Source organism: Dromaius novaehollandiae, chromosome 23 (assembly GCF_036370855.1).
Source record: "Dromaius novaehollandiae isolate bDroNov1 chromosome 23, bDroNov1.hap1, whole genome shotgun sequence".
NCBI lineage: Eukaryota > Metazoa > Chordata > Aves > Casuariiformes > Dromaiidae > Dromaius > Dromaius novaehollandiae.
In genome coordinates this window covers 3,779,441-3,805,710 of record NC_088120.1, presented here as the reverse complement: position 1 = coordinate 3,805,710, position 26,270 = coordinate 3,779,441, and the positions used below count along the sequence as shown (strand labels likewise).

Below are 26,270 nucleotides of genomic sequence, written 5' to 3'. Positions count from 1 at the left end.
GGCCCCCCGGGGCCTCACCGGCCGCCGAGCCGCCACGGTGCCCCCGCGGGGCGGGGGGAGGGGCGCCCGCGGCGGGCGCCGAGCGCGGGCCGCCTCCGCGCCGCCGCCCCCCTCCCCCCTCGCTCGCTGTGGCGGAGCCGCGCGGGGCGCTCTGGGATTGCCTCCCGCTCCGGTCCTCCTGTTTCCCATCCTGCCCTCGGCCCGCCTGAATGGGGCAGATGCAAGATGGCGGCGAATGCGAACTCGGCGGGAGGCGGCGGCCTCTCGCTCTTCGAGTGCCCTAGCTGGTGAGCGGGCGGGTCGGGCCGTGCCCTTCCGCCGGGACCCTCGCTCCTGGCTACGCCGTGGGCCTTGAGCGGGCCGGCGGCTGCTGCGGCGCAGCGCCGGTGCCCGCCGGGCTGGGCAGGGCCGGGCTGGGCCGGGGGAGTGGCACCGGGCCCGGTGGCGGCCGCTCGCGTGAGGGGAGCCGGGGGCCGGGCAGGGCCGCGGGGCCGCGACGTCTCCCGGGCGCGGGGGCGAGGCCGCCTGCCCGGGCCTGGGCTGCCTCAGCCCGGAGCGGCGGTCGCTGTCTGCCCCCCGGGTGCTGGGCCCTGTCAGGGGGCTCTGAGAGGCGCGGCCCTGCGGATGTGTCCTTCATCAGCAAGTGCCTGCGGGTTATTTGGGTTTAATGCCGAAATACCGAGCTGGCTGAAGCTCGGGGTGCTTTCAGGAGGTGCAATGTGTTTTTGTAAGGGCTTAAACAAAATATGTGAGGTAAGACAAGTTAAATTTCCTATTCGAGTTATGCATCTAGTGCAAGAAATCCATCAGCTTAAAATTAGCTTGGATTTGTATTGTATTGCATAGGAAGTCTGGGCAAAGCGATGTGTTGGGGAAGCAGTATTAGAAACACAAATGTGGTTGGTTTTAGAATCATAGAAAAGTGCAGGTTGGAAGGGACCTCTGGAGATCGTCTGATCCAAGCTTCTGTTGAGAGCAGGGCCGTAGATTAGGTTTTCTAGGACCTTGCTTTGTTCAGTTTGAATTTTCAGATAGGTGGCTAAATAGGTATTTGCTATACCACCTTCTTTTGGTGATGTGGGGCTGATTATTCAGGTGACATGTACTTTAAATCACATGGAAAATGACATAACACTAGAGCTAAAAAGTCAAGCACTTTTATATTTGTATGAGGTAGTTCCAGCTAGTTAATCCTTGCATGTGTGTGTGCATGATTGCAGTCTTTAATTGCATAGTCATCTGTTTTTTACTGTGGGTCCCATACTTTTCTTCAGTGTTTGGATGATGGTGCTGAGTGAATGGATGCTTAGTGAATATGCTTTTTAATTTTCACTTATTTTATAAGTCCTTGCTTTAATCAGTAAATGCCATTTAAATCTCTGATGAAAGAGAATTGCTCGTGTATTTTACCCTGTTATCTGTGCTAAGTGTATGCAATAGCAAACATTTATATGAGACAAGATGGTGCTCTGTATAATGATGATGTGATGGAGGAAGTAAACCTAATGATTACACAGTATCAGTACACTCTGGTTGTTCAACCTGAAATTTGACGCATCTGCTTAATTTTTTTCATTGTATTTTTATAGTGCAGTGTTCACAGCTTGCATTGTATTCATGTATGGATTGTATTGTATATGTATAAATACTAGAGATTTCTGCTTCTGGAAGCCTTAGATTGAATAGCTGAAAAAGTATAACTTATTACATGTTTAGTTTCAGTCTGTTGCATGCTATTGCAGAAGAACTCCTAAATAAATACCATCTGGAGAAGAGAACTGCAACAGCCATAACTCTGAGGGCCTCTTTAGCTACGTACTTTCTGGCTTCTGCTACAAACAGGGTAGGGTCTTACAGATAGACAGCTTCCTTCACTGTACTAGCATGATTTGGTTTTGAAGCACAAACCCATTGTGCTGAATGATGGAAAAATGAGGTGAAAGGGGAGTCAGGGATGTGATTAATGCCTGAATTTTCACACCCATGAGTAAGGGAACCGTGTTCAAGTACCATGGCCCATCTTCATTCTGACATTTCCAAGCTTTTTTGGTGATCAGCTTTTTGCAACCTGAATGTTCTTTTAATATAATTTTCTAAAATACTCCTTGGGTAAAAGAAAGATGGTTTTTGGACTCTTGCCCTATGTGATTTAAAGAAACTATTTACTTTCCACTAAATCTCTATTGGACATGTACAAATTGTAATATTTTAGTTACTTACTGAGTTTGGACAAGCTGTGTATTTTTACAGGTATAATAAAATGCATACCTGATAGAGTTTGATCTTAGTCAAATCGTCGTGAATAGATGTGGTAAATTATCTCAGTGAAAGGTTCTTTTGGGGGAGGGTAGGCTTTGCATTTTTCCTTAACATTTCTTTTAGAACAGGTAAGCTGTTATATAAGCCTAAAAAATTAATATGCAGCAAGGAGCCAATGTGGATAGCTTCCAATAACAGTGTGTGTATTCTACTAAAAGTATAAGCAACTGAAAATGGAAAATCTTAGGCAGTTGTTGCTGATGGTACTCCTCTGTCTCATCCAGTAGGAGGGAGGAGCCCTCCTAACAGGTTGAATTTATTTACTTCTGATCTTGATTTTTCTAGTCTGCAAAAAGTAGAATACTATATCTCTTGTAAAAACTTTACATTAATTCTGCTGGCGCCTACCAAATTACAAATTCTTCTTCACAATTTTAAAGCCTTTATTTCTTTTGGAGCAAACGAAAAGGCACGCAATTTTGATGCTGAGTAAGTGAGGGTCTTTCACAGCAGATTCATGTTCAGAGTTGTTCCGTACGTGAGCTGCAGTTACGATCCTCCAGAGTGAAAACCGTTTGCAGTAGCAGGCTTTGGACCGGTAGTTTTGTTATTTGAAGCTCTTGACTATGTGAAGTCTTCCAATGTCTTTTGAGGCCTTCATGTAATTGAGATTCACGTGTGATATATTAAATATAATCTGCTGTGTGTGTGTTTGACTCAAGGCTTCCTATTTCTGATTTGTTAGCTATAGCAACTGGTAAATGAATAGCTGGCTTCAGCAAGGTTTTAAGAAGCTGAATGGAGAACAATGAATCTGCTTTAACATTCAAAGGTCATGGCAGAGAGTGAGTCTGCTCATGGAGCAGGGAGTGAGAGAGAAGGCAGAATTTTCAAAGTGATTTTGACAGCTGCTGTAATTAGTTCTTCAAATCTTGTTTATTCCAAGGACTTTCTGAATTCTCCCATCTTTGGCATCTCTGGTGCTGCCATTGAGATGTTGACGATCAATGTGAGCATTGTTGTTTGAAAGGATGAGAATCATGCTAGTAAATATCATCAGCAGGTGGTTTGAAATAAAATTTCTCTTTTTGATATCAGCTGGTGGAGATGTGCTGCTGCTAAACAGCAATCAGAAGATAAAGCATCAGTGTAGATGCAGTCTGCGTGGATCCTCAATGTCTTATGTGTGCACAGAGAGGTTTGCTGTGTAGGTGCAGATCTTAGCAGGGAGAGTTTGGGGGGACCAAAAGCCATTGAGTTGCAGAGAGTCTTCATGGTCAGTAGTAGCAGCTTCTTCTACAGTGAATCCTTTTCAAGCTCATTAACCTGCATTAAAGTCAAAATTGCAGTGTTTACTGATTTATTTTTCTGCTTCTATCAGAGCTGCACTTGTGGCTGCAAACTCCACCATGAGAGTAACGTATCTTAAAAATATTGATCAGAAATAGTTAATTTTTTCTTTAAATTGTTGACCATGCTTTGAGGTCTGCCTCTATTATTGTATCTATTCTTCCCTAACATGGGTGATGTTTTAGTATCCAGTTTCCAGAAAATCCTTCTCTACTGAAATTCAATGTTTTCATTGGCTTTAAGTTCTGGCTTTGACTTAGTTTTCATGCTAGTGTGGTGTACTACTTCATAGTCCGTAAAATAATTATTCTTCTTTCATTTCCAACAGTCAAAGTGGCTCAGGACAGTTGACAAATAATGAATTCTCTCTTAAATAGTACTTGCCTATGCCCATACTTGCTTTATGCATGTACTGTAATTCCTATATATGTGTCAGCAGGGACACGGAACAAACACTTAAAACTGGAATAAAGATATTGATCATACTTTCTTTGGTCTAAAATTTAGACCTACCATGAGATTAGAAGAAGTGTTTAGTTAACAAATATCTTTTCCTTTGTTAAATCTTTAGCATACCTCCTGAGGTGGTTTTTAATGAGTTGCAGCAATTTACAGGAGGTACAAATGATCTGGGAGGTGATTTTGAGATGAATATCGTGTGTTCAAAGGAACACTGCCTCTCTTTCCTTTTGTCTTGTTTTAACCTGCCTTTACTCTCTGCAGCTTCTCTTTACTGTCTGTCTCGACTGTAAGTAAATTAATTTAAAACTGTGTTTTAAAGGAACAGTCGTTCCCCCTCAGTTTCTCTGAGCCGAGATCAGGCTGTTCTTGACAACGATTTACACTGATTTCTGGAGATGATGAGTTCTAGAGTTCTGGAAATTGCACCTTGTCCTTGAAGTTGGGCAAGAAGGTGCATACAGTAGTCACATAAGCCAAGATTTTTGGAAGTGACTAAATTTAGGCATCTGAGCCCACATTTAGAAACCTAAATAATTGGCCTAATTTTAAACTAACACAACAGAATTATACTTGTCCTCTGTATGTCCTTAATAGCTAAGACTCAGAATTTCTTTTTAGACTAGATAGGGCTTAATTCAGTGAGGCTGCTGGATTTGAACTGGATGTAACTGTTGTAACCCTACTGGCACATAAGCATTGAAAATGAAAAACACATGAACATCAGCAGTGTTGCAGAGATACTGTCAATAAAACTTCAATTCCATTATTGAGTACTTCTTAGTTAGCATCCCATCCCAAAGCATTAAAGGCTTTGTCCTCTTTCTCTGAGCTGTTTTATTCTTCCTTGTTGAATGTACTTCTTTCAAGGTTAAGAGCTCAGCCAGGAGGGGGGACCTCCTCATCTGCCTGTACCTGCTTCTTTCCTTTTCTCTATAGTTTTGCAGTGAAGTGTTTGCTGTCGCCAGCAGAAATAATCTATACAAATTCCCCACAGAATTGTTGCCATGTAATGCACAGAACAGTGAACTGGTCTGTAGAGCACAAGGTGAAGAAGCTGAAGAAATATTTTTCAGTCTCCATTACCGGAGAAAAAAAATTTCCAGTAGGTGTTTACAAGCAAATACTTCAAAAACTCAGGCTGGAAGTTGTTTTTGTTCAGTGATGTCCCTCTTAATTATTTTGCTGCTAATCATTGTAAGCTGTTGTTGTCATCTATAAGGCCAACAAATTCATATGCTTTGCTACTATAAGAAAGCCTGCAGTTTGCTCTGTCCTGCTGCTAGACTATATTTTGGGGAGATTAATTGCTGAAGATGGGGAAGTAGATCTGTCAAAGGGTGACTTTGTCGAATGAACATGTTTTCTTTGAGAACTGACTTTTCTGAACACAAAGAAAACTATCATTTTAGGAGGAGATGGTGGGGCAGGGCTCATATGAGAACTGGAAGTGTTATAAGGAGTTGGCCTCCAGGCAATAACTGCAGGTAGACAGAGAAATTGTCAAAAGAAAGATGTTCTTAAGGATTAGCCTCTAGGCTGATCATTAGTGTGTGTTTGGGTTTTTTCTTTTCTTTTTTTTTCTTTTTCTTTTTTTTTTTTTTTTTTGCTAATAACCTTGATAAAAATGGTCACAGCACTCATTAGTAACACAAGTTAAATGTGGTCAACATGAATAAAAAAGTCTGAGTATTATCCAGTCCTTTTGGTATAGTTTGAAGACTGGAACAATAAAAACAAGATGAAATGTAGAAGCGTAAGATGGAAAATAGTTAAGGGCTAATAACAAGAACTTATTCTGAAAGCTAGAAACTCCCTATTTGGAAACAGAAGGAGAAAACTCAAGTATATAAGTTGATCACGGAATGACCATCAACAACTAGTAAGATACAACTGTTCAAAAGTAAATAAAAAGACTAATCTTCCACTTGGTGTGTAATAGGATACATCTGTCTGAGGCAGGGGAATGTTAGTGCTGTTGTAAAGGCACTAATGAAAATGCATGGTCTATGTTACCTGTATTTAAGAAAGCTCAATTCAAACTGAACTAGATGCAGTGGGCGAACACATTGATGGCGGAAAAGAGATCTGACTTTGAGAGAGGATAGAGCTTTGGTTGTCTAGTGTAACAGAAACAACACTGGCTTTCACTAAGTATTTTTAAATAGGGATAGTATGGGGAAAGGATTTTTTTTTTAAACTGACAGACAAGAACACCAAACAATTTAGGATGGAAATCAAGAGTTTCTAGCCATTGGAATAAAACGGCTTTGGAACAGCTTCCTAGTAGGCGTAATGGAGGCAAAAAAACTAATGGGTGTTTACTTGAATGTGGTTAGAGCAATATGACTTGAAATAGCAGTGACTGGTGGTGTTGATTGTGGAGGTCCTGTCTTTTCTTACTGTGATTTCTACAGGGAAATTTTACTTGAAGATTATTTTTACATTTTCAGAGTGAGAATGAGTAATTTTATCAATTAATCACTGTATTGGTCCTTGCTATTTAGTGTTCACTTTCCTGTTTAATTCAGTGCAACTTTAATTCAGTTTTTGATGTCTTAAAGTCTTTAATTCTCTCCACTAGAATATTCATGGCCCTAGTCTCAGGAATTAAATTTTGTGTGTGTTCACTTTCCTGTTTAATTCAGTGCAACTTTAATTCAGTTTTTGATGTCTTAAAGTCTTTAATTCTCTCCACTAGAATATTCATGGCCCTAGTCTCAGGAATTAAATTTTGTTTACAGTTTTCTGATTTCACTGTATTCCATGGAGACGTAATTCCCAAATAAGTAACCAGGTGTTTTACAGATTGAACCGGTAAAATCTCGTTCTATATGAAACTATGCATTGTAACAAGAAAGCATGCATAGTGCCAAGGTGAAGTTGAGCAAATACTTTAATACAAGTGGAATGCTTTTTTCAGCTGAAGCAGCTACCACACTTGTAATCAGAAATCTTCTATAAAATACTTCTAATACATACTGAAATTTCCTATATTCAGGAAGGGTATGTGATCATCTCGTCTGGACCACAAGGTTTTTTAACCAGTGTTTCTTAAAACTGGAAGTTTGGAGAGTATGATTTTAATGTTTCTGAGAGTGGAGGAAGTCACAGATGCCTCCCTTCAAACCTTAAGCTTTAATTTTGCCATAATACTTGTTTGTTTCCTCAAATTTATTATCAAGTCACCAAAACAGATTTGAGTGTTAACTTGGTCTCAGACTCTGTGTATGCCGTGCTTTGAGAAAGGCATACGGCTGATTTGTATCACTGATTTTTAAGATCAGCAGCAGCTTCTTGTTTGGCCCACTGCTTATTTTGAGGAGGATTTTTCTTTATTTCCGTTTCTTTCTATAGAAGAGAGCATAAGAACAGCTGTACTAATTGAAGCCAACAGCCCATTTGGTTCTGTATCCTGTCTTGATAGTGGCCAATAACTTGTACGTAGGACTTGAGTGGAAGGCATCTTCCCCTTGACTACACTCTAGGCTTTTGGTTGTCAGAAGTTAAAGGATTTTGTGAGCTGAAGATTGTGTCTGGGTTGTCGTGTTTAACAATTAACACCAGACCTAACCTCCACAAATTTTCTAACTGCCTTTTATAACAGATTTTAATGCCACAACATCCTGTGACAGTGTGCTCCACAAACCATGCAAATGTAGGAAAAAGTACTCTCCTTGTTTTCAAATCCGAGGCCTCTTCATTCTTGTGTTTCAAGATATAATTAATACAGTAATTTTGTAGCATTCATTAAGGGGACTAAGAGAGTGAACACTTTTTTTCCCCAAAGCTCCTGAAGAGAGAGATTCTTTTTTCTTTTTTTTTTTTTTTTTTTTTTTTGCTTGTCCAAAGCCATCCAGGCTGCTTTCTCATCCTTGCGCCCTTCTCTACAAGATGAGGAAACCAGAGCTAATACAGCATTGAAGATGTGAATACATTTTGTTTGTACAGTAGCATAAACATTTCTTCCTTGCGGTATCTTTGCTTTGTCAGCTGTGGATGATTCTTTCTGAAAATATTCACAATGGCTCTAGATCTTTCCTGAGTGACAGTAATGAATTTGGAGCTCCTTGTTGTTGTGTGTTTGTGGTTCAGGTGGTCTTTCTCTTTTACATTACATTGAGTTTGAGAGTATTGATTTTTACAGACTATTTTCTCAAGCAGCATTTCAGTATTGTGGTATGCTTCTGCAGCTCTGTAGTCTGATTTGACTGTCCTGCATAACTGTTGACATAAATGATTTTTCTCGTTCGTTCATTCACTCTATTTCTAGGTTGTTTATGGGTCTGCTGAACGGCATGGAACCCTTGGAGGACCCTGCTCTTTCCTAACTTTTAAGCATTTAGGTCCCTTTATGGATTAGTGTTTTCTTTTCTCCATTGCACCTTAATTTCTTTAACACCACTTGACAATTTTGTCAAAAGGTTTTTAAAAATGCCAATTTGCTGTACTGATACGCTTGTTTACATCTTCTTGGTTGTCGCTAATAATTCTGGTAGACTGTAAGATACTACTTGCCTCTTCAAAAACCATGTTAATCCTTTTTCTTAAGTATTATTTTAAAGTATTATCTCAATCAAAGATACAGGACAGCTGTACAACAAACGGTGAGCCTAGGCTCCTCTGCAGTCTGCAGGAGGAACAACTGAGGACGTTAGATGTCTGTAGCATGAATACGAATAGCAGGCAGATTCACAGTCAACAGAAGGTGATGGTGCTTTAACTACATGTAGTTAATCTGTGAAATCATCTATGTAAGATTTTGTGAGTGCTGTAAGTTTACATCTGTTTATAGAGCCATTACATCAGCAGCTGTTTAAAGAGATAGCAACTATGGCTCAAAAAGTCCCTGAATTGATAACTCTTGGTAACTGGGAGAGTATGCCTGTATGAGGCACCCAGTATTAGTTACTGGAGGATGTTTTCATTTTGCAAAAGATTTCTTACTCTGTTTGTCACTCTGGTCTGCCCAAAGAATTCGCCAAGAATGTGAAGCATAAGTAAAGTCCTTTTAAAGTTCTTCATACAGAAAGAGCTCTTATCTTGTGTGTGTAGTGCTCTCAGTTTACAAGAAAGGTGAAAAATGCCACTGAGTGCACCATCCTGAACACGGGATTACATGACCCTGTTCGGGTCTGACTATTGTTCTGTTCTTATCTGTCTGTTAGTTCTACTCCTTATTATAGTTTCTACCAATTTCCTAGGACAGAACTTGAATTTACTGCCTGTATTTTCCACATCACACTTGGAATATGCTTTAAAATTAGCATCACAGTTGATACCTTTATTCTTCTGACAGTGAGAGTAGTTTAAGTAATAGATTGCGAAACTGTTATGTGTAGGAAGCTGTTTGATACTTTATATGCTTTAGATCACTTGGGTAAATACCATCTGGGTTTTGCCATTTGTTACTTCTGTCTATCAGCTTGTCCTAAAAATCTCTCTTACTGAACCTTCTTTTTGAGTTCCTTGTCCTCATTCTCGCTGAAGGAAAACCTCTAGTGTAGGATTGTTCTCTCACCTCTTCTCTGATCCAGAAAATTCATTTAATTATGTTGCTGTGGCCATATTCCCCTTGCCAATCAGCCTCTGGAAGACTCCTCTTCCAAGTAAGCCCTTGGAGATCCAGTAGGCAGTCTAAGCATATTTTCAAACAGAAACATATTTTGTCTCAGTTAAACTTATTGAACCAATAAACCATTTGCAGCTAGTCCTTTTGCAGGTCTGATTTGAAGGTCACTTACAGAATGCTGAGATGTAGATACTAGAAGTTGTTCAAGCAGCAGGACTGCAATATATGATTTGAAAGGTACAGAACAACGTCTTGTCTCGTTCAAAAGCAAGCAGTCTGCATGGATCCGTTTGCATGGATCCAAGTTCTGGGGTAAGATCTGTTATCTCAGAGCAGTGCTAAACCAAGTTGTCCATATATATTCTAGAGAGAAGAGAGTCTGTTGACTTCAAGTAACTTCTCCATCTTTCGGAATTGCATAGGAAAACTAGTTTCACGGATGTTTTAGTACGTTGCTCACTGGGAGGGAGAGGACTTTTCCTTATGCTGGAAATAAGGGAAGAATACTCTCTAACAGCAGACCTAACAGACTTTGTGCTAGTGGATTTCTGTAAGTGAATGCCTTACAGTATTTTACCTCCTTGGTGCATGTGATTAGAGGTCTGGTAGACCAGAGCATATGAGGGTTGTTAACACTTCCAGATACAGCCATTACTTTTGATATTTGGCAATTCTGCAACTGATCACAGGACTGAACGCAGAACTGGAGAATTCTGCTACTTTTTCATTAAAAGGGTTTTATAAAGACCTAAATTCAGCAGCCTTAGCTGTGACATTGATTTAGTATGCTCCAAAGGTTGGTTTTTTTACCAGGGATGGTACATTTCATTTCTTTCTCAAGTATTGCACTTGCTCTAAATCCTCTATAGTAGCCTGCTCTGATATCTCTCTGGCCCTTCTTGAACATGCCAATTAGACTTCCATAATTTTTTTCTTAAATATTGTTATCTCTTCCTGTTCTTCTCTCGGATCCCAGCTCTCATTTTTCACTAAAAGACAGTTCTCACCCATGCACTCACTCTTCATGCCACTTCAGTGTCTTCCTTTCTGCCCTCGAGTGCTGTCAAACTTGTTTTCCTCCATTCCGTGCAGGTTACCAAGTCCTAGTTACTCTGCAACACTTCTTTGATAATTTTCAGGGCATGCCTTACTCTGATCAAACAAGAGCTGCCTTTTTCTTTTTTTTCCCCTTTTCTTAAACTCTCCAACCCTTCACAAATTAACTCCACAAGCAGGTCTAGTTACTTACTCAGTCTGGCCTCTACTTTCCTTTTCAGCGATATTTTCTTGCACACTCAATGGTCAGCATCTCCTAAAAATGCTTTAGCAACACCCTCACCTGGTGGGTCAGGGGAAACCTCCCGAGTGTTCTAGCACAACCACGTCCTCCTTCTGTACGCACAATCCTGTCCGATGGTCATCCTTTGCCATACATAATCTCTGATCTTCCCTTTCCCCTCTACTCGTCATTTCACTCTTGCTGCTATTTTCACTCTGTTTTTACCTTCAGCTTGACTTTGAACACAAAAAGAACAGCACTAACACAAGATAGTACCCTCTGATAACAAAGGGCTTAAAAAATTTATCCATTCTCTGACTTCTTCTGGACTGAAAGTCTTCCGTAGACAGTAATTTCCCCTATTGATCTATGCCTGCAAGACACTGAACACAATAAGGCTGTAATACTGCTTAAGATACTGCCAAAACAAACTCATGAGTGCAATACTTGAGAAAGACATGAAGTGTAGGAATAGGAGAGCTGTATTCTTGTATGAAGTTATCTAGGAGAGCATGTGTATAACAAACAACTGACTTAGGGAGACAGAAGAAACGTCCAAATTGCAAGGCACATCCCAAAAGCCTGAACATCTATTTTTAACCCCCGCGAACAGCTTCAGTTATAAGTGACCTTTCTTTCTTCCCCAGCCATGCTGAGAATGTCACCGCCCATTGTGGCTCTTCTCTTTGCTTGCTCTGTGCAGTAAGCGAAGCAGTAAATGAGAATGTGATCTCTTCTGTGGCTGCTCTTCAGAAGGGCAGCAGGATAGCTGAGAACTGGGTCACTGCCATTGCCTAGAAAGCTAGTCTAACCGCAGAGACAAGCAGCAATGTAATTCTCAGTGAAGGAGTACCAGAGATACAGATTTTAGAGGTCAGAATAGAAAAACATCATTTGCTCCCAACAGCCTAGGATCCTATGTAGTGACAGGCAGTGTATTCATACCACAATGATGTCCTGGTTTTGAACATTGGGAATACCATATGTGTTTAACACTGGTAATCCTCATGGGTTCTGCTGCATATTAGTGTTGTTTTTCTGTAAATTGCTTAGTCCCGTTTGCCTCTGTTCTCTCTTTCCCCAAGTGGGAATAATGCTATCTACCTGGCAAAGCTACTTCAGCAGAGCGTAGGTAGGGATGGAGCTATAGGGCTAGAGGAACAGAACTGCTGTGCGCTTGAGAATTTGGCCGAGGAGAATTTGGTAGCGTAGCGGTCCCTTTGCTATCTGATGCTGTAGCCTCTTCCATGAAGTGTTTTAGTTCCCCACACTGGTAGGAAAGTTTGGTTATAGGGCAAGAGTGGAGGGACGCTAGCCATTGGTCAAAAACTTGAATGATATTACAGCTGAATTATAGAGCCCCTTTTTGATATTGGCCATCACCAGTTCTAGAAGGGAAGAATAGTGGAAGTTTCTCTCCCTCTCAACAGCTAAGGGTATAGACTTACTATTTTGAAGGTAACATGAGAAAACAGAGCATTTTGGCAGGCCCTTAAGCAGACAAGTTTCTTGAAAATAATCCCAGCCCATTCCCTTTTCTAGTTGTTGGGGGCTTCCTGGCCTCACCTAATGTCCTGTTGGGAGCTGCTATGTTCAATTTGTGAATGAGCTGTTTTTCCCTGGAGAAATAAAGCTTGAAGCGCCTCGTGTTTTGTCAGCTTAACTCTCATTTTAAAAATGTATGTTTTATGTGCAGTCAGAATGAATTGGCAGGAAGAAGGCAGCAATTATGGGGGTTTCATATTTTCCCCAAAATAAATCTGCTTACATTTGTATTGGTTTAGTGTGTTATGGCTGCAGTACTAATAATTATTTTATTGAATATTTTGCTACTATTTTTTTTTGTTTATTTTCCAGGGCAGGGAAGCCTCCGCCTGGCTTACATCTGGATGTAGTCAAAGGAGACAAACTCATTGAGGTATGAAAATACATCTTCTACATGTTCAGTGTATCATATACATAGGCAGCAGTGGTAAGAAACTTTTTAGTCATTGCATTTACCATGTTCATCCAGAAGCATTTCACTTCTCCCTGGTGTTAATTATTTCCAAATCAGTTGGTTTTACTCTGAAACTTCTGGATAAAGTGAAGCAGTTTTCCTTTGCCTATACTCTAAGTCTGTCTTGAAGGAATACAGGAATGCAGTGCTCAGCTTGCAAACACTGTAGGGACATTTCACAAACTTTAAACATAAACACACACACACAGAGCTAGTGTATTTGTAAGGGAAAACTGATACTTTGCAGAGTCTTATTTCTTCCAAACTTTAATTTATGACCAAAGTTGATTTGTTTGTTTGTTTCCTACAAGACAGTCATATAGGAGATGACCAGAAGAAATCTTGTTTTAGGAACTTCATGAGAAGAAACCCATTAAAAAAAAAAAGTGGGGAAATAGATCCCAAATACAAAAGAGTAAGAGTAAAAACTCTGATGTTCTGTTACTTGTTTTAGATATGTTCAGTTTTAATTTTGTTTTACAGTAAGGTCAGCTAGGCATCCCACATTTTACAGGAATGTCACTTTGTCCTACTGTGTGGAAATATAGTGTGTTTTTCATCCCGTATTCTGGATCTAGAGTGAATGTTGTGATTAACACAGATTTGAAGAATTATTTTTATTATGGCATAGGAACTTATCTCCTCATTCTATATTTCATACTTTGTCTTTCATCACTGATAACTAGAGGTCTTATGTTATTGTTGTACTGATCAACATTCAGATTTTTTAAAAGGATATTTTCAATCAAAAGTAGTAAGTCAAAAAGAGAAAAAAACTTCTGACATTGTTGCCAGAGACCCCAGCCAGTAACCATGTTTTAACCTTAGAGAGACTGCTTCTAACTTGCAATTTCTCTAAAATAGAGAAATGTTTCTGGAGAGCAAAAGTTTACAAAATTTGAGGTGAACTAAGTTCCCTGAACAGAAACTTGGAGAATTAAAACTCACTGTTAGATCAGGAAAGACTGAGGGAACTGAAGATTGTTGTTTGCTGTTTGTACTGTGTGCTACCACAGGAGCATCAGTCTTAAGAGCTCCTTCTGGTGTCTAGCAGAAGAGAGATTTACTCTTCAAAATTTGGTTAAGATACCTCAAATCTCATAAATAGATATCTCACGAATAAACTGTATTCTTATTCTTTGTAGGCCAGAAAGCAGTCAAATGAAGCTTTAGGTTTGTTTTTATAGGGAAGAAGAGCAGAGCTCTTGAATTCACATACTTCTTGAGTGAGTGTTCTTAGTCCCTGTTTGAAGACACAGACAACTAGCAAAACCAGCCTGGAGCAAGGGGACAAGTTAGGTCAGCCTCAATTTGAAAGGAACCAGATGCTAACACACATTTACCTTATCTTCATAGGACCTCATTAGTTTTCAAAAGGCATGGCTCAACTGGTTTGTTCCAGCTGCTTGGACTATGTTGTGACTATCCTTCACTTGCTCTTCCTAGGCGCTGTAGCTTTCAAACCCATTGCATCCTGTCCCTCTTCAGAGGACTGTCTTCTGCTTCTCAGGACGATCCTTTACATATTCAGAATCACTGTCAGAGGTCAGAGAGCTGTAATACAGGTGCTTCTCAGCTCATCCTTTTCATTGCCATCCTAGCAGTAGCATCTTTTGTGAGGATTGTACTTGGTACTGAGTTTTTCAATATTTTTTTCTGGGCTATATAATGAGATACAGTGAGCAAAGCCAAATGGCAATGACTTTGGGTTTTCTGATATGTAGCAGGTGGTCAAACATAATGCAGCCTTCCTACTAGGGAGATCTTCTGTGAGACCAGCTTTATCTTGTCGTGTTTGTTCTGGATTTTTTGAGAGTGGAGAGAGAACTTGAGGATGGAAAAGAAAGTTTATATGAAGCTCTCTGCTAAATTAGTCCACGTGTGCTAGGCAAATGGCTATCACAGAAGTCCTGGTCAACACTGAAAAAAAGGCAGCAGAATGCCAATATGGAGGCTGACAACATGCCGTCGCCTTTGACAATGGACAGACAAATTCAGTGTTGGTAAATTGACAGGAATATTGTCCTGGTGTTGTCAGATTCTGAGAAGGAATTTATTTAGGCTGTGCTGCCCAGTGTTTTTGGCCCAAGTTGTAAGCCTGGGATCTCCAGCTGCCTTGGAAAAGCAGGTGGTACAAACATCCTGATTCCCTCCTCACGTCAACTCTCTTGACAACCTAAGAGAGGTTCTTTTGCTGTCGTACAAAGCACTGGTAACAGCCCTTGCTTGTCTGCTGTCCAAGCGCTCTGAGGCTCAGTAGAGGAGGTGATGAGGGGTCTATTCCCACAGCTTTGGCCTGACCTTAGTAAAAATTTAGACGTTTGTCCCAAACATTCATCAGCCTGGGCTTCAATGACTAATCTTGCTTGATGCATGCATGCCAGTTGATGATCTGCCCTATTCTTTGTTTACACTGTAGCAAGCCATCATACAATTGGAACAGTTACAGAATGACTACAGAGTTCCTATTTTATCTCCTGAATATCTTGACTATCTAGTGTTGGGTGTCAAGGCATCTGAGTGAGGTGCAGTTTGCCAGCTACACAGCGTGTAATATCTGTGTGCTGAATGATGTGGCAGGTGGTGACCAGGTACATCCAGCCACAAGTGTAGCATGGAAGTATGGTTTGCCAGAACCGTCTGCTAAAGTAAGAACCAGAAGAGCTGGCATGGTTGGGAAGCTGTAGCAGACTGCTTCGTATACCATGCATGAGCATTACATGGTTGTTTTGTGGCCCTGTACATTGTATGTAAGGGCTGACAAGCTCTCCAGACTGTGGTGGTTATGTGAGACAATGTGTTTGGTGCACATACGAGAGTTGTGCAATAAGCTAACAAAGTGGTTGAATATGATCCATATATTTCCCTCTTTGGTTAGTGGCATGTGGTAGTTTCTCAGTTATGTCTTTTACATAGATAGCCATAACCAAGTAAGAACATTCTTAAATCTTTGTGGATTACTGAGCACTTGATACTAACCGAGCCATCTGTGTCCCAGGTCTTGTACAGAGATCTGAGGTACACCTCGTGATTGCTGGGTCTGAGAAGTGCAACATTAAACAAGCCATGCAGTGTTTAAGCTCAGTGTATAAAGGATAACACTGGGTTATAACTCAGAGGCACAAAACTCTTAAAAACACTCTATTGAAATAAAGTCAATAAAACGATTTTCTCTTGCTGATTTGCTGCAGCACTCCCAATTTATGAATTCATTTGTATCTTTGCAAGATCTCTTGAAATACTGTCAAGTCAGAATGGTATTGTTTTACATTTAAAGGGTGCAAATGATAACTTGCAAGAAATTTCTTTTGGATTAAGCTGTTGATAAGAATGAGAAGCTGTTGGACCAACTTTTATGGTACTTGAGATCATGAGATAGCTACTTTGTGGATCTAAGCACTGAAATGTGGAATAATGAGACAACTTCTGAAGATCCACTTGTTTGTATCAGGATTCTGTTTACACAAGAGCTTTTTCAATACCTTAGGATAAAAAAAGTTGGTGCAAGCTACTTGTCCTTCCCACATAGTAGAATCACAGAATTGAGTGGTACAAATGTATTTGAATGAAAGACTCGAGTGCTGAACTGAATGAGTAACGTACTGTGTAGGATTGGTAATAAATCCATTGCTATGAAGCTGAAACCTCCAGAAGTCCTAATTAACTTTCTCAGAAGATGTATTATAACAAGCAGTATGGTATTCACAGATAAAATAGATGTATTAAAGTACTGGAATATTAAGGAAAAGTTATATATGGTAAGAGAGACTACTGGAATGATAGGTGTCCGTTAAGACTTGCAGGGGAAAGCAGAGCAAACGTGTGCTAGCCTTAAGCATTTACAGGGGGAAGAGAGATCTGTTTACAGGTAGACTATTTAAAAATAAATAAATAAAGTGGAATTTTAAAAAAGTGAGGAAACCAAGTATTTGTTTAAACTCTTTATCAATGGTTAATACTTTCTGGTTAGTTCTGAAGGGAGAGTCTTGTGAAAAACAGTATTTGTAAAGAGCAAGGAAGTGATAATAAAGTAGCCAGGTGACAGGAGAATCCATGAAACTTTGTTTCAGCATATTGATTTCTTGTTTTATTTTTTCCATCTAAACTGAGGCTTCAAGGTATGCTATTCCCGAACATGCACAAGTAGATTCAAAGGAGAGAACTGCATGTTTTAAATGTCCACATCATAGGGGAATCATCATTCACTTTCATTTTGCGTTTGAACCTTATTTGTCACCAGATAATCTATTTGAAGGTGATTCTCTGACAACGATGTGATTTCTGTACCATCAAATGAGATGTGGACTCAAAAAGAAGATTTTTCTACAGCTAAAGCATAAGTACTCTTGTGGATTTTCTATCAGCCTGTATATCACTGAGGGTACTAGTGAGGTGATTGTCCTCTATCTAGCAGTTTGTTTTCACAAAACTTCTTGGAAATTAATATCTTGAAATTGGCCAATTGATTAGAAAGTTATTTGGTTTAGTAATGGGGGTAGGGGACTGATGGATACACAAACAGCTTGATCATCTATATCTTGTTATTTCAGGAAAGCAGGCCAAAATATAAACATATGTAAATCAGTAGATTTCACAGAGCATTTACTCATGAAATTATGTTTAGAAGTGAATATCTTGTGTTAAGTGTGAATAAGACATTAATTAGCAGAAGCAGAACTTAAGTGATTGTGATATATACTAGTATGGAGTTGACTGAGTTATTCATCTTCTAATTGTGGTCTAAAAGAGAATAAATACATGAAATGTGTTAAATATTTATTAGTGAGTACCAGATTATAAGAACTTGCAGCATGAGGGCTGGAAAATGATACAGAGATAAATGTTCAGCAAAACAATGCAGAGTTCAACTTATAAACTGTAGGAGAACACATCTGAGAAAAATTAATCTGAAAAAATTCAAAGGGGAAGTGAAGTCTGAAAGCAGCAATTTAAGCAAAGCTTTAAGTCGATAATGGGTGGGCAGGTAACTAGACACAAATTTGCAAAGTGCTTTGTAGAATATTAGGTCAGTGTGAATTTTATGCCTGTAGACAAGGCAGAGGAATAGAAATGCTATGTCATGTTCCGTGCTTTGTCTCCCTATTTTCTGTATGACTTAATATTGTCACAGAATAAATACCTGTCTAGGTGTTGATTTGTCAGTCTTTCTGATAGCTCTAAAAAAAATAAGAATCTCCCCATAACTAGTTTGAAATATGAACTATTTCTACCTGAGCTTGTGGCTTATACAGCTGACAAAAAGAGTGATTCATGCAATTGCTGCTGCTGCCAGAAGGGAGGTCCTGGCTCATCCCGCATTCCCGGTGCATGTAATTCACCACTTCCCTAAAGCCGGTGTGATACGCATCTGACTGAAGGCAAACTGATTCAGTTCACTAAAACAGTAGAAAACTAACAGAGCAAAACAGTGCTTTGCAAGCTGCAAACTCTTGATCAGATGTGTGGCAGCACAAAGGAGAAAAGGACTATATAGCTGGGAGTAGAAGCAGGGAGAGACAAGTCCTAGTGTTTTAGCAGGCAAAGTGTTAATTCAGCTCAGGTCATTTCATGAAAGCAAATGCTTTCCTGAGCTAAGTGTTTTTTAAGGTGGAAAAATACATCATCATAATTTGCTTTATCAGACTGTTTAACATTGTGTGAGCTTTAGGAAATGTTTCCATAGAGCAGAGGAAGTCATCTGTTAACAAATCTCTAATGCATTGCTAGCCTTTGACTTGTGCAGCTAGAAGCAAGAAAACACAGATTAAATTAAGGTCTTGGGGTGCAGTGAGGAAAATTGCTGCATTGTTTAGGTAGTTTAGCATTTAGGAGCAAGGAGTTCCTTTTATCAACAGCATCTTTTAATAGAAATTTGCTGTGCACTGTAGGTCTTTGTCAGCACGTTCCTTTGCTTTTCAGGGGTATTTTACGTTGCTGATTTTAATGTATGCAAAATGTTGTTTAAAAAAGAGATTGGAACTAGGATGAATAAAGAAGAAAAGCCTAACATTAGTAGTTGCCTGAATAAGCTGATGTGGATTCATGTTGCAGAATGTTTAGCAAAGATGTAAATTCGAACTGAATAAAGGTCTGGAAAATCTCCTGTAAGTCTCTTTCTACAGAGAAATATGTATTTTCAATATTTTGTATTTGACTAGAGATTCTTAGCCTAGATTCCGGGCCTTGACAAGGTCCAAGATGATCTGTCTCAAGGAATGTATTAAAAAAAACATTGCGAGCAGACGTCAGAGAGACTCTTTCCTAGGAGACACTCGTGCTTCAAAGAATTATTGTCCTTTCCAGGCTGTCTTGTATTGGCTTTTTAAGATGGGCATAACTGACTCTGCCATATTCCGCTCTTCTGATTATTACAAGGGCAACATCTGAGTTTCTTTATTGAACAGTATTAGACAGAACCGAAATATCGATCAGCTCTTGATATTTTGATTGTTTTGCTTCTTTGATTTTTGCTCTGTTTATTTGTGTTCTTGAGTGTGTGTTTTTCAGGAAGATTTGAAAAACTATAGGAATCTAATATGCTTTTGTGATATTCTACTCAGAAACTCATCATTGATGAGAAGAAGTATTATCTTTTTGGGAGAAATCCTGATCTATGTGATTTTACCATTGACCACCAGTCCTGCTCTCGGGTCCATGCTGCCTTGGTCTATCACAAACATCTCAAGAGGGTTTTCCTCATAGATCTAAACAGCAGTAAGTAGCATGACATTTAATCAGGGTGGGATGTGGAGTGGTTTCAGTCCAAACTGAATTCAAGAAACTTCAGAAAAGTAATTGTATTTGAAATTTGAACCTATGTTAACTTCATTCTGGAAGAGGGCTTTTTAGTAAATAGAAGTACTATGTTTCAGTGCTTAAACATTTCTGAATCTGAGACATACTTTTCCAGTTTTTTTGTTCGTGTTGTGTGGACAGATAGCAATATTCAGAATTGGTATCCTAATGAAAGAATGGCAAGGGTTAGGAGTGCTTGCTTCACTCAGTTTACATCTATTTCACTTGGTGTTTAAAGCAACATTTCTAGACTCTTAAGAGCCTGCGAGAGAAGAGGAAGGTGACTTGGCCTTCCCTTTGCAGCTCCAATGAAAAAGCTCCCCATTTTGCAGGGTGGTTTCCCAAGATATAAAACCAAAAGTTCTGGGTTTTTTCCACTGAGGGAATAATTGCAGACATGGTACAGTGGGAGCTGCAAGAAGTCAGAAAGGAAATGGTGTTTGTCATTTCTTTTCGTGACTTGTGGATCATCTTAGTTTGTGGGATGGTAGTTAAAGTGTAGATAGTGTATTCAGCAGTGCAAAGCTCAGTGATTTGTATCTCAGAGCACCCATGTACAGATCCTGAACTTCTCAACACTTGAGCTCAAATACTGTGAGCCCAAGCTGATGGCTAACAGACTGTTTTCTGTTCTGATGTTCTCAGCACATGGCACGTTCTTGGGTCATATCCGTTTGGAAGCTCACAAACCTCAACAAATACCCATTGACTCCACGGTTTCATTTGGCGCTTCTACACGGGCATATACGCTGCGAGAGAAGCCTCAGACACTGCCATCAGCAGTTAAAGGAGATGAGAAAATGGGTGGTGACGATGAAGAGCTCAAGGGCTTGCTGGGCCTGCCAGAGGAGGAAACAGAACTTGACGTGAGCACCGTGACACATTGTACCTAGGTGGCACATCCATCTAAATAGATAGTATTCCCTGCTTGTTTGCTTAGGTCCAGATTCTTAAATTCTCCTTGAAGACAGCCCAAGGTGTCTTCTGCTGGCAGATATTCACAGTCCATCTCATTGTGCCATTATAGGCCTGTCTTCATGCAACTTCCCAGTACTAATGCCCTATTGACCATACTGTTCCAATGGCCTTTTCACAAAGGCTTGTAGGCAGCCCTCAGTCCAAGTAACTTCCCCTCAGGTCAGTGGTGATTTCCCAGGCTCTTCTTCATTGTCAAATAGCAGTGAGTGCAGACTCGTTTCCCACAGTTAGCTAGGGAAGAGTGGGAAAGTGGTGTGCGTAGCATTGAAGCACCCTTTTCTCTGAGGGGGTCTAACATTGAAGCTAAACAGTGTGCTGTAGTTTTTTGACAGGCACAATCACATGGTTAAAACAAAGTTCGTATGCTAGTTACTTAGACTATTTCTTCTCTGAATTTATCCTTAGAACCTGACAGAGTTTAATACAGCCCACAACAAAAGAATTTCCACACTAACCATAGAGGAAGGAAACTTGGATATTCAGAGACCAAAGAGAAAACGGAAGAACTCCAGAGTGACGTTCAGTGATGATGATGAAATCATTAATCCAGGTGAGCGTCTATAGCTTGCTTTACTCTAGTTGATGCCTTTAGAACCCCTTTACCAGTATTCACATAGAAATCCCTTTTTTGGCAGTGCCTATATGCGGTCTCCTGCATCAGAGAAGCTGTACATCTCTCAAGTGTCTTGCCCCTGATTCTTCTGTTCTACCTATAAAAATTCTGCATGATTTGTTCAGGACAGGGGCATCATACTCAGCTTCCTTGCTCACAGTTTCATCAGACTGAAAGATCTCATGGGTCCAAAAGGACCTTTTAAATTCTCATCTTCTTTGGAATCTAAATGAGAACTGAACTTCATGTTTGTTTTTAATCTATCCCTTAATGCTTTCCTTACCTTTCCTTTGCGTCATGGACTCAGTATTTGTATCTCCAGCTCAGGTTTTTTTGCCCCCTGCTTGTCTGCATATCTGAAACAAGTGATTCTAGTTCAAAATGACACTTCTGAAGATGTATCCAGTTCCTCATTAATCATTTTTCTTCCTTAGCTGTTTTATATTGATGATGTTCTTATTAAGAGGAACATTGTCAATATGAGACATCATTAATAAGTGCAGCTTATTAATAAATATGCATCTTTACATACCCTCTGGAGATTAAGTTTCTTTTAGCAGTATGTGCCACCCAGAATAACCGTTTTGACCCATGAGTTTATGCCATTTAGCTGTGGGAACATCCTCATCAGCAGTTGTCTGCATTACAGAAAAGATGCTCAGATTTTCAGAGATTGTACATTGAATTCTGCTGACTCCTCAAGAGCCCATAAGGCCCTGCAGGGCTAATGGTTGTGACTTAGAGCATGTGCAGTGCCTCGTCAGCCTCAGCTTTCCGCCCAGAACTCCACTCTGTTTGAGTAATGCAAACTAGCAGTCCCTCTGTTCCCTTTGCCTGAACCAGTTCCCTGTGTCCCCTCTGGCACTCCCAAGCCTTGCTCCCCTCATCCCTCTCCTCCTCAGAACAACTGATGAGCCCACCTGGACACAGCCGCTAGGTGTCCCCCTCCGTACGCTCCGTTCCTTTCTTTACCGAGGCCTGCTTGTGCTTACGGAGGGCTGCCGCAGTGCCAGCTTTGAGAAGAGAAGGACCAGTTCTTCCTACAGGTCGCTTTACCTGGCAAATGTTTCATCTCTTTCTGTATTCTTACTGAAAACTTCACTGTGCTTTCCTTTACAGAGGATGTGGACCCATCTGTTGGGCGTTTCAGGAACATGGTACAGACAGCAGTAGTCCCTGTTAAGGTACAGAGTAACTCCCAACTCTCTAATCAAGAAATTGCATTGATAAATTCACTGTATGGATTATAACCTTAAACACAGTTCTGTGATGGCAAGTGTTCTATTGTTAAGCAAACATTGCGTTCACGTCTTGCAATTAACTCTCAGCAGATTTGACAATTTCCCTTCAAGTCCTGCTCATTTCTTGAATAACACATGGGATCTAATGGGAATTACCCCCTGCCCCAGAGTAAAAAAACACGCTTTCCAAAAATTCAGTATGGTACTTCTTGGCATCAGTTGTGACATGTAGTCAGAATAAGAAATTGTTTATCTAAACCCCGTAAGTGCTAAAGTTATCATAAGGTTGTCTGCTAGAACTAGCAGTGTTTAAACTTTGCTCCAAAATGAGTGTACTGCCAGTGCAATATTTAGTTTGAACACTCCAGGAGTAGGGAAGATTTGAAGAATTTCAGAGTAGCTAAGGAACAGCATAACAATGTCACTGATTGCGGGTATAGACTAAATAATGTATGTGGAAAAGGATAATTCTACATAAAACCTTAAACTGCCTGCCTGCAGGAGAAGAATCAAATGATCAGGAGCAAGACAAAATCGCCCAAGTGATCCAGAAGTTGCACTCTGTTTTTCGCTATGTGGGGAAGGAGGGATTCTGTTATTCTCTGAAGACATATTTGGTCTTGCAGTCGGGACAAGCTCAAGTTTGGCAAGGAAGGTCAGGAGGCAAAGGGGAGCTCAAAGCTGATCTGAGTTAAACCTGAGCTAGTATTTCAGTTTCTGTCACCCTTTCCTGCACTATGCGTTGTTAACAGTTTATTGAGTGGCTTTTGAGGAACCCCAAAAGAAACCTTCTGGGACAAAGATGTGGGAAATGGTGACTACTTTGTATGTGGCCAGTCTAGGTGCTTTTTCAGGGAAAATGGCATTGGGATCCAGTTTAAGTGGCTTGCTTTCTTGTTTCACTTATCCTGAATAATTCTCTAAATACTTCCATCTACAGAAAAAACGGTTGGAGAATCCAGGCTCACTGACCACAGATGATTCTGCATCACGGCGCATGCAAAACTTTCCCTACAGTGGAGGATTGTATGGTGGTTTACCTCCAACTCACAATGAGGCAGGTTCCCAATCGCATGGCGTCCATGGGACAGCACTCATTGGTGGTCTGCCGATGCCCTACCCTAATCTTGCCCCAGATGTGGACTTGACTCCTGTTGTACCCTCAACAGTTAACATGAACCCTGCTCCAAACCCTGCTGTCTTTAATCCTGAAGCTGTGAATGAACCCAAGAAGAAAAAGTATGCAAAGGAGGCATGGCCGGGCAAGAAGCCAACCCCTTCCTTGCTGATCTGAGTAGGGTTTTGTTGAGGGAGGGTGGGAGTTATGAACTTCAGAAACTGTTTATGTGCAGTATCGTCTTTTTAAAATTTCAGTGTCCTAACCACATGTAATATCAAGATTGGAGAAGTGAAATATCCTTTAAAGATCTGTCTTCAAATGTTTTTATATGTACGTTTAAGAAAATACAGCTCCCATCTCCTTTTGAACCAAAACATCTGGCAGCCTTTTCTTAGCCGTTACTGTCCCGAGGTCTTTACTCTGAACTTTGATCCATAAATTGAAGGGGCAGAGTCACACAGTTACCATTAATGGCATGACCCTGCAAGTATATGTATCTAGGTATAGCGCTTACTATGAGTAATGTCATTCCTGTTGGGCTTGCCCATAGCAGTTCAGCTGTATCGGAAGTAAACGTTTGCTGGGTCGAGCCTTTCAGAAATCACATTGATATGAGTTCTAAAACTTGCGAAATATAGGTCAGTTTTAATTTTATTTTACCTTTACAAAATCCACTATTGTGGTGGATTCTCTCTCTTTTTTCTTTTGTTTTTTTTTTTTTAAGTTGAGATGCAATTTTTTTTAATTGCCACCTAAAACACTACAGCATCCCACTAGTTCATGAAAACCTGGAGTTAAAATGGACAAGAAATAGGTAGGGTTCCTGAGCTGTGGTCCAGTATGGTACAGTAAAGTGCTGTTTGGATGGATACATGAATGCATACATGGATGGATCTGAGCTTGCGTTGGTGCTAATGGCAGCATGCAAGCATGGTGAGCCTGGGAACCTTTGACTGGGTGATTGCCACTATCCGCACTGTACAAGTAATAAACAACAAAGCAGTGATAATCCTTTCCACTGTGGTAACATAAGGCGGAGATAACACAGAGGAGAATGCTTTCTTTTAAACTCCATGGCCCTTCTAATTCAAATAACTTCATTTTTTATTTGGAAACGGAAGCCGTGAGATTAGGGTATGTATGAGATTCAACAGGGCACAAGTAAAAGTGAGCAGCCATCAGGAATGTTAGAGGACTTGCATATCTAACAGCTGAAACCACAATATGCACAATATTTTATTTTCGGCTGCTAGTAACTGCAGGTGAGAAATGAGAGCTGTTTAAAGCTAGAATATGAATTCTCAGAAGAGAATCTGCCTCACCTTAAGTAAAGCGGTCCCCAGGTTGGCTTTGTAACCTTACATTTCTTTTTACTACTTCATCACTTTTTCCCATTGAATAAAATGAGGAGTTTGATTTGGATAGTTGCTCCAGCCCTTCAAATTTATTTCTTGCAATTCTTGCAATTTTTACGTTGCAAAATCTGATTCAAATGTATTCAGATGCAGTGTCTTTACTTTACATAAGGTAAGGCCAGAGCTCTGTTTTTCTTAGATTTATTCTGGATTTTTTACATTGTATAATGCAGTTCAGCTGTGTAGTCACATTCCTTTGTTTGGGGGATTCCTCCAGGATATGTCTGCTGAAGTGACAGTAGTATCCCCAGCCATTCATTAATGTGTACATTATTGTAGCTACCTGGCAAACTAGTGTTGTGAAAGCCTGAAGGTTGTTGGAGCAAGGCTGTTTTCTAACGCATCTTGTCTGCCATATGCACTTGAGCTGTTTTGGACAGATGCTCCAAGATCAGTGTGACTTCTGCATCTGCAGAGTGATTGCTTCTATCATGTTATTGCGGAAAAAATGAGCTAGTAGCTACCCCACCCAAGAATGATGCCTTGAGGGACTGGTAGGTTTCCCCCTCCCCCTTCATATCTACCTGAAAATACTATGTGGACGAATGCAGTAACTTCTCTGTGACATAGTTGTGCAGCTCTCTGTTTAGGTTGCTATTGAAAATGATTCAGTCCTCAGGCATTCTTGTTCCAGACACTCCATACTGACTGTTTAAATCTTTCTCCCTTGATTTTTAGGTTTGCTTCTTTCCAGGATGTAAAATTTCCTTTTTCCTGCCAGTCTGTTTTATGAAGGCAACTTTTTAGGGTAAGACTAGTTAGGGCAAGTAAAAGTTGAACAGGACTTTTATTTTTTCCTTCCCTCTTTCTTTCTTTCTCCCGCTTGCTCTCTGCCTCTTTCTCCCGTTCGCTCTCTGCCTCTTTCTCCCTCTTTCTTTGTCTTGCAATTTCTCCACCTCCCCCCCCCCCTTTTTTTTCTTAGTAGCTCTTTGCAAGTTCTTTCTCGGAAAGGGGAACTTTATTGCTCGTTGTTTTTAAAGCTCTTCTCCTCCCTGGATTTGTACAAGCTCTCATTATTTCAGAGCTTAGAGGCCATAGCTGGCCAGTACAGGAGGGGACAGTATAACATCCAGGGGCTTTGTACAGAAGTTTGTACACTTGTGTAATATGTAATAGGCCTTTTCACTCTTTCTGTTGAGCTTTTTACCTGTAACCTTTATTATGTTGTAAATTAAATGCAGATTTTGCCA

The 26,270-nt window shown here is 40.3% G+C and overlaps 1 protein-coding gene and 1 non-coding gene across 2 annotated transcripts; both read left to right on the top strand.

The window, feature by feature from the left end:
* Window positions 1-135: 135 nt before the first annotated feature.
* On the top strand, window positions 136-26,270 carry PPP1R8 (protein phosphatase 1 regulatory subunit 8). The gene is made up of 7 exons (XM_026102494.2): window positions 136-287; window positions 12,777-12,837; window positions 19,479-19,632; window positions 20,359-20,579; window positions 21,097-21,241; window positions 22,424-22,488; window positions 23,486-26,270. The coding sequence occupies exons 1-7, from the start codon at window positions 226-228 to the stop codon at window positions 23,837-23,839; spliced, it is 1,062 nt and encodes a 353-aa protein (XP_025958279.1). The 5' UTR covers window positions 136-225; the 3' UTR covers window positions 23,840-26,270.
* On the top strand, window positions 15,881-16,045 carry LOC112984563 (small Cajal body-specific RNA 1). The gene has a single exon (XR_003259527.1). It is a non-coding gene; the product is annotated as a small Cajal body-specific RNA 1 (non-coding RNA).